The 16437-nt window shown below is 41.6% G+C and overlaps 1 protein-coding gene across 1 annotated transcript in view; it reads left to right on the top strand.

Annotated features, from left to right (window-relative positions):
- Positions 1-16437, top strand: part of chst15 (carbohydrate sulfotransferase 15) — a 69330-nt gene that overhangs the window by 35929 nt on the left and 16964 nt on the right. Inside the window, exons 2-3 of the mRNA XM_074663303.1 lie at positions 4035-4641; positions 8771-9110. Coding sequence (XP_074519404.1) covers positions 4201-4641; positions 8771-9110 — 781 coding nt within the window. The 5' untranslated portion in view covers positions 4035-4200. The remainder of the gene's footprint in view (positions 1-4034; positions 4642-8770; positions 9111-16437) is intronic.

Below are 16437 nucleotides of genomic sequence, written 5' to 3'. Positions count from 1 at the left end.
GTGTCAAATTTGATAAATGCTTTACAAAGCATAAACAGTAAAAAAGTATTTGAATTTCCGACAAACAAAATTAAGTTCATTTTTAGAGTAATCTATAATGTTTAATATTGAATGCAATCCACCAGAGTGGAAAATATAGAAAATAGAATAAAAGGTTAATAAAAAATAAAATAAAGTACACTAGATTAAATAAAACAAAACAAAAAAAATATGATTTAACAAAAAATAAAAACACTTGAGGAAAATAAAATCTTGACAGATGCTTTCATATTTCATGCATCAGAGGGTTAAAAATTGCTGCAATACATAAAATACAATCTGGGTTAAAAAAAAAAAAAAAAAAAAAAAGTTTACACTGTGTCCCCAAGTGAGAACTTTGATTGCATTCAGCAATGGGCAGTTCCTATGCAGATGTGTAGCTCCCTATAGTGCCATCTATTATTACCACTCTGCCAGTTACCCATACAGCTGTTGAGTTCTGCATTAGTGGTGAAAGTTGTTATCCATAGACAAATATATATAACTCAACCATTTCACAAAGGCTCGCAACAGCTCCCCTACTGGTCACTTGACATCTTAAATTACAGTCTTTTCAATTAAGAAAACATTCAACGACGTTTACTTAATAGCACATTTGTATACAACTGTTTTCTTTAAATATATGTTTCATATCAAATAAGGGTACCCAGAATGCTTTGCGTCATAAATTAATTGCAAGTTCATTCAGAAGGGCCTTATTTTGGACGTGATGAAATACCCATCTCTGAATTTTAGGTCGCACTGGTGTAAAAAAAACACAACTCTAGTTTTACTGTGCTGCTCACTGTCAAATTTTACAGAGCGACTTGACTTTATTCCAGAATAATCTAACCCAGACATGTGCACTAAAATTTAGTTTATCACCAATCTTTTCCCTGATGATTCTTTTAACCAAGCAGGTTGCATCAGTGTAAGAGTGACAGTATTTCACAATCTGTGAAACAGCCCTCACTGAGCCTTTAAAGCCAAAGAAACAGGCCTTTGTGACTATTCAAAGGGTAAAAAGCCCAGTTATCCGTCTTCAGTGTAGAAGTAAAAGTGCAAAGTCATTAGAAAAGTAAATAGTGAAATAAGGAACAGATTTATGAAAGCCCGTCTTGGGTACAGTCAAACACTCATTCTCTGCTGCTCTCTGTTCTTATCTGACTCTAGTTCCAGCCTCTCTCGAGCCACAGGGAATACTTTATTCTTTAAGCACCCTCTTTTTCTCAGACGAAAGTTGCAGTCAGACAACTTCTTAAGGGCTGGAAATCTTTCCTTTCACACCGCTGCTCGTTTATTCCCCCCACCTGAATCTGGGAGAGTCTGCTGCTGGGACGAGACGCTGAGGGCACAGCTGGGGGTAAATGACACTGCTTGAGCGGGGAGCCAGGTGCTCTCCAGCCACTGTCTTATCAGCTCAGCTGCAAGCTTCACAAATACAGAGATGTGCAGGAGGTGTAGGCGATGGGCGGCGGCGGTGATGGTTGTGGTGTTGGTTGGGGGGCAGACACTATCAGGAGATGTGAGGAGGAGGAGGAGTGATGACTCATTTCGTATCTTATGATGTATGCAGGCAGGAGCAGGCAGCAGGTGTAATATACGTCAAACTCATGCCGGAATCCTTCTATTTTCAAAGTGTGAGGGTGTGAAGTATTACCAGAGGCTTTAAGCATATTCCCCAACATCCAAGTCATTCTTTAAAAACCGTCCTCGACCCTCAGCTCTGTTGGCTCTTTGTCATTATGCCATATTGTATTCTGCCATCATGTTGGCTCCACTCCAGACACAAAGAAAGCCTCAAGGATAAAACTCAACGTTCCTGCTGCAGGAGCATTATCATTAAAAGATCCTCCATTCTTTCACCCTTTAGACATCGGCCTTCCCTTTATCTGTGCACGGCTGTTGATCCATGTGACTCCACAGCGAGGAATACCATTTTCTGATAATATAATCCCTTCTCGGGTCCAGACCCGGTATCTTTTATATTCGTGTCCCACCCCAGGAGAGTCAGACACGTGGCCTCGTACTTCCTAGGCTGAATGCGTCCCCCTTTCCTTATCGCTCCCTCCATATTGTGACTCTGATACACTGGGAGGATGGACTGTGGCAGGGGAGCGTGTCTCCGAGCTGTCTGATTAAAACAGGAAGTGTAAGAGGAAGTCTGGGGAATTGGTTTAACCTTGCGTGAAGAGATTATTGCTCAATAATTAGTCACAATCAAAACTGTGTCATTTTCCGTGTGACTCTCTGAGCTGAGTTGTCATTTCCAGGATTTTGTGTTGCCCCTTTGTGGTATTTCAGGTCATCTATATTCAAACAGACAGGTAGATGTTCTTTCAGGTCATCTTTCAGATGTTCAGCCTGAGGTTAGATTCCTACAGCTGCAGAAACAGCCTGAAGGGGAAGTCAGGAACATTCTGTTTGTCTTAGCTGGAGTAGAAAGACTTCAGGATGTGATGAGAAGCTCTTGATGGAAAATTTGTTGGAAATGATTAACTTTTAGTACAAGTTTGTGGCCACGTTTAATGTTCCAGAGAAAGATGGAATGTCCCAGTTGAAATATCAGCTTCCATCCTCAACACACCAGGTAGACAAAGCAATCAAAAGGCACGTCTGAGTATATTACAGTAATGTTCCAAACATGGACACAATGGGACTATCACAAGTTTGGCCTGGAAAAAGTGAAACATAGAAGTTGTTGACTTTCCTGCTCCATTGGCTGATAACCTCATGATTTTTTCCCCTTATTTAACATTTCTTCGAGGAAAGACTCGGAGAGAACGACCTTACTTAACTCACTGGCTGTCACTGACATCTATAGACATTTTTCAGTGGGGGGAGTCCGTCCCTGGCAGAGCTTGTCAATCAATATCAGGCTTGTAAACCACTGTTTACAAGGTGGGAGTGGGAGTGGTGCTCTGTTTGGATGAGAGTAGGAATGGGTACAGAGTAAGGTACTTTAATGGGTACTGACCAAATTCTGTCAAAAGTACCAGGTACCAATTCACATGAAATCAAAAGGTACCGTGTTTAGGTACCTAAACGCATCCTTGTGACTGTGAGGGAGTGGAAGAGTAGGCGATTTTCCATACTGGACATGAACACAACATTGCAAGGTTATATACTGAAGAATACATGTTAGACAGAAAAAAATATATATATTATTAAACAAATTAATTTTACCCCATTAACACAAAAAGTACAGAGAATTGGTACCGTTGAGTACCTGCTGATTGCCAGGTACCGGGCATCTGTACCGTATCATTTCAAATGTGAAAAGTCCCCATCCCTAGATGAGAGATCAGCATAGATGTGAGAAGATGTGAGATGACAGAGACATTGTGAGAAGTCAGAAAGCACTCAAACAGAGAACATGTTGTGGTAGTTCAGACAGAAAGAGTGCGATCGTAAGAAAAGACGATGGATGATCATCATGGTGATCCATCAAGTATGGAGCTCCAGAGACAAGCACTATCTAAAAAAGTATGTTCCTTCTGATTTTTTGATCAAAAACAGGAAGAAAGACATGAAAGAAGAGAGTCTACTCTTCTTTGGTAGTTTCAGTGTTTACATAGTCAAAGAAAACAACATTCTGTGGATCTTGAGAGACTGGCCAAAATGCTCTGAAAATGGCTGGCAGCCAATGAGTTAGTGACGCATTTTGACATCAATAGCTCAAATTCACCCTGTGTTGCCTTTGAGATTGTGGTTTATAATGTCTGGACAATTCCTCAATAAAACCAGGGGGGGAGATCCAAGTACTTTGTACCAATCTGTAACGTCAGCCTGGGTCCCAGAGAAGTGGTTACAGAATTGCAATTATGCAACAAAACCTTTGACCATCAGTCTGTCTTCGTCACCGATTTGCATCAAAGTTCAGATGATTAAAATGCTTCTTTCAGCTCTTTCCAAGAGTTACTTTGAATCATTCTGTGGTTGAGAAAGTTGCAATGTCAGCTATGAAAGTGAGTCAACACTGATTTCTAAGTTTTCCTTCCATTTCCTCTTTCCAGGCTGATGCCAGTGGATGAGAAAGGGGGCGGTTCTCCACGTCTCATCATGGACCTCAACCCTTGGCCATACCTTCATCACAAAACCACCCACTTGGCTGGCTCCCAATCCACAACGTCGCCCTGTGTCTGAGCAGAGACACCCAGGACGAGCAGCTGAACTGACAACATGACACACATGGACTACAAATACAGCCTGCTGGGCTCCACGGTGGACGACTACCGGAAGAGGCCGCTGATCCTGCAGGTGGATGACACGCCAATGAACCTCTTTGCCGTCCTGGAGGTGAAACGGGAGCTACCGAGGCGTTGGAACACTTTAGGTTGTTTTCGGAAGATCCGTCTCTACAGCTTCCTGTTCGGCCTGGCTGTCATGTTCCTCATCATGGCTTCGTACATCCTGACAGGAGACAAGAAGGGTCTCCTCCTCACGCCATCCCCTTATCACTTCAGCAGCCTGGTCAGCCCGGGACCTTTCGCCTTCAACCTGTCTTCTGTCAAGGACTATGCACATATCAAGCTGGTGGTGAAGTCCATCACATCCAAGGTGGAGTTTCATAGCAGGCGGCAGCTTCCAGAGCTCAAGGCGCTGGTGAACAGCGAGCCACATGTGAGTCTTTTTCTTCTTTTTCAAAGTGTCTTCATGATGCAAATTTGATCAGACGTTTAATTTCGTTATCAGTTTGATGAATGTTATGAATCCCTCAGCGTTTTATCGTATCAATGTTATCTATCTAATTAAATCATAATACAAACATCGCCCGGCGTGATATTGATCTCTCTTTTAATTGGCAATCACAGATGTAGGTCTGAAGCATAATTAAATGCACAGTGAAAAGGTGATTCAAATCAGCATTCGTGCCTACACGTCGTCTACAGAGGGTTCAATACAGCCCCGCTGTTGTAATTCCCCACTGGTTGCAGTTTCTAATTTAATTTATAAAGTGATAAAACTGCTCTGCAAACCTTGTACAACACCTCATGTCACACCAGATAATTGCATATGTCTCTACCAATTTCTTCTTTCAGATGGGATTTAAAGCTCAAAGTCATCCCACAGTCTTCCAACATGCCGTTCCCAGTAGCTTTCTCCCAAAGTGTCCGTCTCACCTCGAAGCCTGCTTCAATTAATTGTTAATTCTAATGATAATGGCTTGTGCCAGGGCTATTTGCAACATAACTAATTTCTTATTGAACCAACTAATGAATGGGAGAGTGTGGCCGCGGGACAATCAATACCACATCTGTGGACGGATCCGGCATTAATTGTCCTCAAAGTAGCCGTCTCTCACGGGCGGTGAGTGAGTCATAGTTACACGGGGCCTGCGTTGTGTTTGATCACCAGAAAACACTTTGAAATGCGAGCAGAGAAAGGGCAAAAGTTGGAAACGTCTTGTCTCACATCTGAGGATGAAGCTGGTTTCCTCTCCCAGGGCGGTCTGGGTAGCTTCACATAAACTACACTCAGAAAGTCTAAAAACAGATGTTTTTATTGCATTTCTTTCTCACAGAAGTCCGGAAGCTTGAACTTGAATTAATTAAACTGTAAGGCCTTAGTCTGGAGGGTGGACAAAACCACATTTTGTGGACTCATGATCAAATGTTCTGTTTCATGCACTGGCATGTTTGCACATATCCACATATGTGTCTGAATCTGCATTCTTGTTAGAGCAATATCTTAGAAAGTCCAAAAAGGAATTGCTTGAAATTTGATCCAAATGTCAGCCACAATGTAAACTTCTAATACCTGAAAGGCGCTTTAAGTCCACATAAACAAAGGTCAGTGATGATCAGTGGTGTGGCGTGGGGATTTTCTTTGAGGAGGCCAAGTGAGACAAAGCCTCTAATCTGTATGATTTTTAGGGAGTGGGGTAAATAAAAGACTATGTTAGAGTTTGTATATCGCTATTTCATGTAGCAGAATGACCTGTTAAGAGCGCCCAGAGAGTGCTCATTTTACTTACTTTGAACACAGACACACGCCCTTCACTCTCCCACCCTCACTCACTCATTCACACACGTACATTGTCTTAGCTTGTCTTGACTTAGCTTAAATATCTTATTAATTTACTCAATCGTCCACTCAAATACACAACTGGACGCTTAATTACACTGCTAATGCGCTAATCTCCCTGATTTCATTCAGTGGCTTGATGATGACATACTGTGATTTGATTGGTTTGAGGCCAAAGACGGGGTGGCTTCCCTTGACACAGTCTTGGCCAATCACAGGTGAGCAGTGTCATGACCGCAGCCTCATCTGATTGGTTAGTAGGGATGGGCACCTTTCACATTTGGAACGATACAGTACCAATACCCGGTACCTGGCTATCGGTACTAATACTCAACGGTACCAATTTCAGTACTTTTTTGTGTTTCTGTGCTAAAAAGTATCAGTTTTTTAATAATAAAACATACTTCTTTTTTCAATTCAACATATTTCTCCTTTAATATGTAAACTTGTAATCATGTGTTATGATAAGCGTGGAAAATCACCTACTACTCTAGTCCCTCACAGTCACAAGGATGTGTTTAGGTACCTAAACATGGTACCCTTTGATTTGATGTAAATCAGTACCCAGTACCCAGAATTTTGTTGGTACCGGATAAAAGTACCTAATTGGGTACCCATCCCTATTGGTTAATCATTCTTGTTTTTTTTTTCACCAAGGGACGCCAGCTCTGCTTGGCCTCCTTGCGGACAGCAGTGTGCAATATCGTATTTTCACCACTCATTCGCCACATAACACTAAGGAGGGCGCTGTTTTACACATTGTAAAATGCTCAATGAGTAGAGGAGAGAAATAAGGAAGAGATGACAGTGACGGAACACGGAAGAATTATCAAAACTGTCAAAAGGAGAATTTTCATTAAATCACAGCTTCAGTCTGAAAAAAGAGAGGAAGCATGACTTTCTTTGGGCTCTGGGAGAAAACGCCACTGGTGATGATCACTCTTACTTATTGACCCATCAAACCAGGTTCATCCACTGATGTCAGAGGATGTACAATATGGGATCATCAGACTGATTCCATCAATTAATATACGATCACACACACACAGCGCTGACTGTGTGAAACAGAGCAATATGGGGCTCAGTGTTACTGTGGGAGTTTACATTGAGCTGCTAACCATCTGATAGAGAGGTGACCCACTCTACTACTGAGCCACAACCCCTCTGTGGGACACAAAGGTGCAAAATCAAGATTGTGTTGTATTTAAAAGAGTTGACTACAGTAAATGAGGTCATAACTTTAGGAAGAAAGTGTACTCTAGTGATTTGGATCAAGTGAGCTGACACAAGCGGTGTTGCCCCCTGTTGGCCATTGGAAAGAATGCAGGTCTGAGACACTCTTGAACCCTGGAGCTATGTTAAGTGCTTATTTATAGTCTATGTTTTAACTAAATTGAACAAGATAATTAGCTCTGATTGGTTAGCATAAAAAGGCAAGGGTATCTCACGTGGAGAAAAATGTGATTTGATTTGTTTGCTAACGTTAGCCCTCTGATCCACTCTGACCATAAAAGGATCAAGGCTTAGATTTCACATTTAGAAGTTGAACTTGTTGTTTGTGTAAGGTCAAAGGTCAAAGTAACTGTGGCCTCCAAAAAAATTGTTTATAAGTATTGTAGTACAAAGAAATGTCGCAAAGGTTAAAGGTCAACATCTGATATATCAATCAATATATATCAATATATCATAACACTATAATGTCTCTGAAAACTGTTCCCCAGCCATTTATCTGCCTCATTCTTCAAGACAATAGAGGAACCGTGCCACCTTTCTTCCTCCAGACAATGACACACTCTGCAGAGAATTAAAAAATGTGGTGTGACCTCCTTTATTTAATTTATGCTCAGTTTTACTGCCTTGTTTTCTAAGATAATGCATCTTTAGAATATGTCCCATCTATAAATGCATCCACTGTTTTCTGTCCCTACCAGTTACCCAGTCATTGAGTTTGAAACAATGACAGATGGACCCTGACTGGTTGGCATAGGCAGGAGAAGTATTGTTTATTCCAAACAGAGGAAAATTTTGACTGGCCGAGTCCGGCCTGACCTCAGTATGTTTTAACTGGACCAGACTACAGGAAACAAAACCCCAAACAAGGAAAATATGAAGATGTTGGCTGTACAGGCCAGGCTGAAGAAGAAGAGTGTAAATACAGAGTGTTTGCTGATGTTGTCTGGACTGCAGCCTTCAGGTGGATACTGAATCCAGAGTTTTGAAGTGAAATATGAAGAATTATGGCTTTCCTGAAGTTTATTTGAACTGTCTAATGACTTCCTGTCTTTTAAAAGTGGAGGAAAAGTCTCTGAAGTTCAGAGCGAACTCAACAAACACGATGTCAGCGTGTCTAAATACTGTCTGACTGCGCTGTGTGTGAGCGAGCTCGATTGTGTCAATGTGTCTGTGAATTTAAAGCCAATTTGCTGCGAGCCGGTCCCTCCAGAGACTCCATCCTCCTGCTCTGACTTGTCGTGAAATGTTCAGCTGGAAACCCACACAGACGGCGGTTTCCTACACCTGCCAAAACAGTGGCTTGTGTACAAAAAAAAAAAGAATTGTTTAAACAAAGCGCTTCCTTTATGGGATCAGAGAAATGACAGGAATGTGTTTGTGTTCAGTCGCGAACCATCGTTTCAAGAGCTTAAAAAAGGCTTCGTCTGATGTGTTTTTTAAAATTTAATCATCATGGTGACTCTGAAGTTCATTGCTTTCTTTTCTTTCCCAGATGTTTTCCGTTATCCCCCACAAATTCCTTCCTGGCATCAAGAACCCTTGCTGGTATGAGGAGTACTCTGGGAATATCACTTTGGACCCTTACAGGACAAACTTGTACGCCCGCTACTCAAGGCGCTTCCGGACCGTGTTTCAGCACTTGAGGAACACTTTCCGGGAACATTTGTTTCACCACGATGGGAAACTCTACCGCATGCGGTGCCTTCCTTATTTCTACATCATCGGGCAGCCAAAGTGTGGCACCACGGATCTGTACGACAGACTGAGGCTGCACCCTGACGTCAAGTTCACCACTTTTAAGGAGCCACACTGGTGGACCCGCAAGAGGTTTGGTGAGTACAGAAAGCAGCAGTTTGCTGCGGTGGAGCCTCCAGGCTGGTACACACTGATGAAAGCCCGAGAGCATTAGATGTGTGAATGTGACTAGTAGATCATTTTGTCAGAGCCGTACCTCAGGGGGCCACAGCAAAGCACTCAACAGCTGATGCTTGAAGGGGTCTCAGCTCAAACTCTGATTCATGGGCACACTGGAGTTATTATCTCCTGTGATCATTTCTTTTAAAGGTGCAGTTTGTACACATTAGAATATAAGCAACATTGCGCGTTCAGATTTCAGAATGAGTCCATCTGTTGCTAAAACATCCCATCACTAAGTGACTCAGCCTTTACCGATCAAACAGGATCCTGAAGATGGCCTCATTTATCCCGATCATCACGTTGATGGGTGTTGATGCTGTGGGACATGTCTCATACCTGCAGAAACAACAGGCAGAAAGCTCCATGACAGCCTCATCACCCTCTGAGAGCCCATGTTCTGTTTGACAGAGCTAGCCTTCAACAATGAAGCACAAACACACCTCTGACTGTCAGAGGGGAAAGAAAACTCTCAGATTGAGAAACGCTGAAGTTTGTTAGACTCATAGACTGTTTGGACGTATTCTCCCTAACGTCACCCATCTATTTCTGAAACAGATTTTGAAGTAAATTGCCTATCGTGGCCATATTGAAGTGACGGGGCTATAGGGCGCCTGCCGGTCACATAGGCTGAGCTGTGCCCCCTGATTGGGCAAGCTTGTGATCTTAGTATCCTCTAAACTGCCGAGTTAGAAAAATACCCCCCCCCCCCTGTACAGTGTGTGTTAAAGTAAAATTTGAGACATTTTTTGAACCAGGCTGTAACAAGGTTAATTTCTGCTGTGAAAATGGCTTTTTTTTGGCTTGGTGTGTTTGTGACTTCCTGTACAACTGACACTTGAGAAACAGCAGATTTTAGCACTTCAGCACTGGACGATTAATTGAATTTTAATCTTGATTTCTATTTCGGTTACGAGCATAAAAACGTTTTAATTAAAGAAAAATGATTAATATGCCGCAAGGAGCGGCGTGTATGTTATGTCCTGTGCTGCCAAAGCACCATGAATGCACCTGTGTTGCGTGTGCAGTAGTAGCAGCAGCAAGCATTTGTTGATGAGCAACACGTGAAGAAAACATTTTACAAACATGGCAGAAAGGGAGCTTTTAGTTGACAAGAAAGGTAGGACTATTTAAGTCATCTGGAAGCATTTTGGCTTCAAGTCGTTAGACATCCAGCTGAAGGGCACTTTTTGCAAAATTTGTCATGACCAAGTCTTGAAGGACTAAAAGAGCTGAAAAAGTGCTAGCTTGTCAGTTTCAGCCAGCGCCACAGCAACAACACAGTCTTCCATTAAGGAAACTCTTTACATTTCCACTCCATATCCCACCAGCTCCCAGAGGCATGAAGAAATAATAGAGGCCATTACATTTATGCTAGCAAAGGACATGTTTTTGATTGTTCTTTCAAGTTGTAATTCAATAGGTACTCAAGTTTTGAAATTATGAATAATTGTGTTTATTAGTCGTGATTTCAATATCTATCAAAATAATTGTGATTATAATTTTTGCCATAATTGTCCAGCCCCACCACATTGTCTCATTTTTTAGACCAGAGGTTGCTGCTTGGTTAGACTACACCATAAAAAATAAAGAATGCAGTGTAATGCAAATAAACATTGTTACGGAAAACAAACATCCACCCCCTCTCTTCTTCTCTGCCTGACTTCCAGGTAGATTTTAGGGCTGGCAGCCAGGCTCGGAACGTGTTTTGCTCTTTTCATCCCCCAAAATCTGCCTCAGACAAACATAGCTGTTTGTTATGTCTGCCTCCATGAACAGCACCCACAATAATACAAATATCAAAAGCTTTTTTCTAACTTAATAAAGAGAAAACTCATGGGGATTATTGTTCACTTACTTTAAGATACTTCACATACATATAGAAAGACTATGTCTCATTTCCACTGTCTCTGTTCAGTGAAAATCTGCCGACCTGTACACACTGCACCTTTAAGTTTGAGGATCTTCTCTAATCGTCTTCCAACATCAAATACACCAAAAACTCACAGCTGTCTTTTTCCCATCAGGATGTGCTTTGGGCCTTGTATGTGACTTGAATTAAAGAACCCTGGTGCCTGTAGACCAATCTCCAGGTGCAATTTACAAAGAAATGAATATTCAAAACCCATTCTGTTCTCAGCATCATAAACCTAAACGGTTTATTCTCTACCTGAGAGATGTTGGCTGCAAATCTACAGCCTGAGAGGAGTATTCATGGTCAATTCAGCATTTCAATGCCCTCTTCTTCCTGTGTGCTTTTACACAATTATCTTCCTCTTTGCCATGAGTTCCTTTTTTCTTAACACAATGCTGCCCTGAGCTCACGCTGAGATAACGCTCATTAAAGTCTCACCTAGGTCTATATCCAGCTCTACATCTAGACTGATGCTGCTCCGTACCGCTGTGGTGGAAACCACTTGAAGAGAACACGAGAAAAACACGGCGTCTGAAGCCTCCTCACGCTTTGAACCCACATGTGTGGGTGCACTGTTTCCTGCTCTTGTTTGGCGAATGCTGCACTCGTTCCTCACGACACTCCTGCCCACCATAAACTTTGCTTTTCTCAGCTCCTTGATTCTGCTTTAGTTCACTGCTCCCTCTGCTCAATGTGGATTTTATTTCCCCATTTAGAAGAGAAACAGAGTCATCGCAGATTTATTTAACTAGAAAGCAAATCATCTCAATTTATGAGGCAGCCACGGCAGATTCAAATAATTCTTTGAGGCATATTTCAGAACGTTATTTCTCTCTGCTTTCAAGGGAATGTTTCTCAATTTATCCGGTGTAGATTTATACGTTTGCGGAGGCAATTTTCAGCCAGACTTTTAAAAACACACACACAACCTGGTGCCACAATTGCGGCTCACGCTGTGGGTTGTCTTAGAGTTTGAACAGGTGGTGATATGTCACTTCCCCAAACAAAGAGATAAACCCTCAAACTGTGTGATGAGAGTTAAGAGCCGCCTCAGAGCAGACATCTGGTCGTATGGCAGATCTGTTATCTAAATGTGTTGATGCCATCTTGCTTTTTTTTTTTTCCTCGCCATGTGCATGTGTGATGTAAGGAGAACCAAACCACCCACAGCAGATGGGATTAAGAGCCAACGCGTGATCTTGGAGTAAAGACTGAAACCTAACACAATCAGGCCTTCTTTATCTGGCAGATGCTTCCATGCTCTGAGGTTTGAGTTCGTGTGATGATGATAAAATAAAGCATCCTGCATTTGTTCTTCCCATTGAATCAAATGTAGTTGATAATTCGACTGGGTATCAAGATTTAATGAGTCAACACTCCTATTTATATTGGTTAAGAAAAACTAACTTCAAAATGAAATCTGCTGTTGACTTGTTCTTAAATAGACCCTGAAATGAAAGGATAATTACATGAGGGTCTGTCGCGTTGGAGGTCCAATCACTGCACCTAAGGGCCAGTCTTTCTGCTGATTTTAAAGAGGGGGTATTCTGCTTTCCCTTACTTCAAACATAAATATAAGTAACATACAAACACAACAAAGCTGGATGTTCAGACTAAATGTGCAGAATGTCAAACAGCTGAAGTAATCCCTGAATCTGTAAACCGATCAAAATATTACTTTCTAAGAATAGCGCGAGATTAACACAAGACTTGCTGAAGTAATGAGGTCATCACATAAGGATTCAGCAACTGGTTCATTACATGGTGTGTGTGTGTGGGGGGGCTCAAACACCAAGGTCTGCGCACAGCTCTGCCCCCAACATGCCTCAACAGGGCTGGCCAATCAGAAAGAAGGGGGTTTATGGAGTGGTGAGTCTTAAAGAGACAGCAGCTAAAATGAAATATTTCAGATGTTGGCTGAAATAATGGGTTTCCTGAGCCCCAAGTGGGAGAAAAAAAAATGAATAAATAGAACTATACCTGCTGCCTCACAGCAAGAAGGTTATCAGTTTGAATCCTGATTTAGACAAAGTGTGGAGTTAACATGTTCAGGTTAATCAGGTTAATGGTGATTTTAAATTACCTGTAGGTGTGAGTGTGCACATGAGAGGTTGTACGTCTGTGATTGACTGGCGGCCAGTCCAGGGTGTACCCTGCCACTCACCTGAAGGCAACAGGGATCAGATTCAGCAACTTGTGACCCTGAACAGGATAAGTGGTAGAAAATGAATGGATAGATTGAAAATAAATACCCCCACTTTAAGATTTGGAGGCTACTTCCTTTGCCTCCTTGCATGTTAACTCCTGTCATGTATTTTCATGTTGGTTTGGTGTAATTTAGCTTTAGCCAAACTTTTGTGAGGTGTCAGCAAAATCTGTTGTGTTGTTTCCCACCTCTTATACCTGTTAAAGGAGCTTTGACACACAGTGACTTCCATCACCTACTGATGATGTTGTTTTACATTTAAACCCTAAATCTGTGGTTCCCAACATCTTCCAACTCAGGGCCCACATTTGAGTCCCCCAAATTTTTGCTGCCAACCTCCTGCCCCATAAACATGGAGGCCATAGAACGTATTCTTAGGGCACTTTTTTATTGAGGGTCAACTAAAGGGGACTGAACTAAACACAGGAGAAACATGTTGAAAGCCTCACAGTCACTAACACAGCATCCATAACATCCTGCAACACTTTCAAAATTACAGTTTTTCAGCTTTATTTTTAAATTATTTTTTTATTTATTTATTTTAGTTTTTATTCTATTTATTTGTCTATTTTTTATTTCTATTTTATTTTACTGCATTTTATTTTTTCATTTATTTTTTCATTTATTTATTCATTTATTTATGTTTTATTTTATTCTATTTTATTAATTAATTTATTTATTTATTTATTTATTGTATTTATTTTATGTATTTAATTTTTTTTATTTATAAATGGTATAGTATAACAAGTGGAAGAGTTTTATTTTATTAAAAAAACAACAACAACAACAAAAAAACAATTGCAATACCTTATGCCCACAGGTTGGGACTCACTGCCCTGAATGCATCCAAACATCAAAGTGGTAGGCACAGGAGCAAAGGGTCATCACGAGAGAAACAGGACTGACTGAATCAATACGGCATTAGTATAACATTTACTGCAAAGCATTGATGAACAGATTTTATACTCTGTTCCAGTTGATAATTAAGATTCATCTTCGTGGGAAGTTTGAAAGACGCTCAGAATCTAAAACGATCACCTGCGCTCGCTCCAAACAAAAAGGAAATCATCACTCTCAATATCTCCATGCCGTCTGTTGTCTTCTATAACTGGCTCTGCCATTAAGACTCATGAATTATGGAGAGTCTTCAGCAGCTCAAGAGGCAGAGATTGTTGCTGTGAGTCAACGAGTGTGTGTGTGTGTGTGTGTGTGTATGTGTGTGTGTGTTTTACTAATGTCTGCCTTTGTGAAGATATAGTAGAAGGAATAAAAAATAAGAGCAGCAGCTTAACTATGGGGCGCTGATGTGTTCAAAGTCAGCTGTGATTACCAAATTGAAAGCAGATTAGATAATGACTTTATGCATACATACAGAGTGTAGATAATCTCATCATAATTCTGCTTTAAGACGAGCAGCTGCACTATCTCATCAGCGCAGCGTGGGGGCTCAATCCTTACACGCTGATATCTGACTGAGCACGAGCGCTGACTGATACACTCTGCGCCGCCCGCAGTTATCCCTCTAAAAACTGTTTAATAACGTTCATAAATTCACCCGTGGGTTTTGTTGTAATACTTCTTGAGGGGTTAGATAAAGCATTGGTCACATTTTATAAGAATTTTATCCAAAATTCTCACCATAAAAATCAAAAGAGGCTTAACGGTGGCAGCCAAACAGATCCTTTTGAAGTTCATCCAGCTGCTGACAATGCCCCAAATCCCTCTGAGACTCACAAACCCTAACCGCTGCATTGATCAGTCAGCGCCATGCTTGTTTTAATGTTGTTCACTTTGAGTTGATAATTATTTGAACCCTCATAAAGCTGCAGCATGTGCACGAGTTGTTTGCCTTGTGCTTCGTGCAGACTGTGTTGTTGCGTAGCAGCTAAACGCTGCTATATCCCAAGGACACGAGTCCCTCTCAGTTATTGTCCTCCCCTCTTCCCATCCTTTCATCTTCCTCTATCTCTCCATCCCCTCCAGTGTTTTGCTTGCAGCTATGCACTTGTAATCAGCACTTTTCTCTTAAGACATCCACCGAGAACACTCTGAATTCAAATGCTCTTGTTTTGTATTTATTTATTTCATTCCCCCTCCTCAAGGCTCCACTCATGCAGCGCGCTGAAAAGGTGATTTGATGCGATCCGAGCCACATAACTTTCTTAGAGGAGCAGTTTGAATGTTAATCAGTTGTTTTCTGCCCTATACAGCGCCCATCAAGAAAGTGTTTGGAAACTGGGTGATGCTTTATTCATATCAAAAAGCAAAGGAAAGGGAGAAAGTAGGAAGAAGGAGAAAAGTGCCCTCGAGTGAGACACACAGGTCCTATCACACTGAGCCTGAATACAACAAACACAACAAATACAAGACGCCGGGTAAATAATGCTGCAGAGTGCATGTGTGGAGAGTTTACAAGAGTTTCCTAATCATGTTTCTCTGCTAACTGGAGGAAGGTGTTTCACTGCGACACCATCAAAGCATCAGAGAGTAGCAGACGCCCGAGCTACCTCATTATCCTCATGCTGCAAGTCCCACTCTCAATCCCCACAATTGCTGAGTAAATTGTAATTACGCCGCCAACCACGGCAAGCTCAGATGGGAAACACATTTGCTTGTCCTGCATTTAAAAGCATTAACTCTGGCTCCTGTTTGGAAACACTGGAAACGAAGCAGGGTGAGGTCTCCACGCTGCGTTTGGGATTGGATGTGAGGTTGGATGAGGTCAGTCTACAATGAGGACGGCAAGAAAACGACCCAATGACCTCGTTTAGTGTGATCTCAGAAACACATGGAGAGGGAAAGTAGGAATGAAAACACACTTGGTGGATACACACCCATCTCTCTGCTACAGATCCCCACCCTAACTTCGTCTGATCTTAATATTTGTCCCTGGAAAGAGAAACATGTTATTTAGATTCTACTTTCACATGTTTCACTCCTGACTCATCAGATACAGCAGAGTGATCTGAGGCTCCAAGCTTCAGAGTATGATCCGCACCCTGGACTAATAGAAAATAAGCAGTCCACTTTCTATAACACATAAACCACAGATAATTGAACAAAGACTGTCGAAACCTCGACGAATCATTCATCGATGTGCCAAACAAATCATTAAGCATCAGTT

The sequence above is a fragment of the Halichoeres trimaculatus genome, unplaced genomic scaffold, assembly GCF_033239565.1.
Source record: "Halichoeres trimaculatus isolate MK-OKI-2021-1 unplaced genomic scaffold, fHalTri1.1 fHalTri1_scaffold_23, whole genome shotgun sequence".
Classification (NCBI taxonomy): Eukaryota; Metazoa; Chordata; class Actinopteri; order Labriformes; family Labridae; genus Halichoeres; species Halichoeres trimaculatus.
The sequence above is the reverse complement of the archived record's forward strand: the minus strand, read 5'-3'. Positions and strand labels throughout refer to the sequence as shown.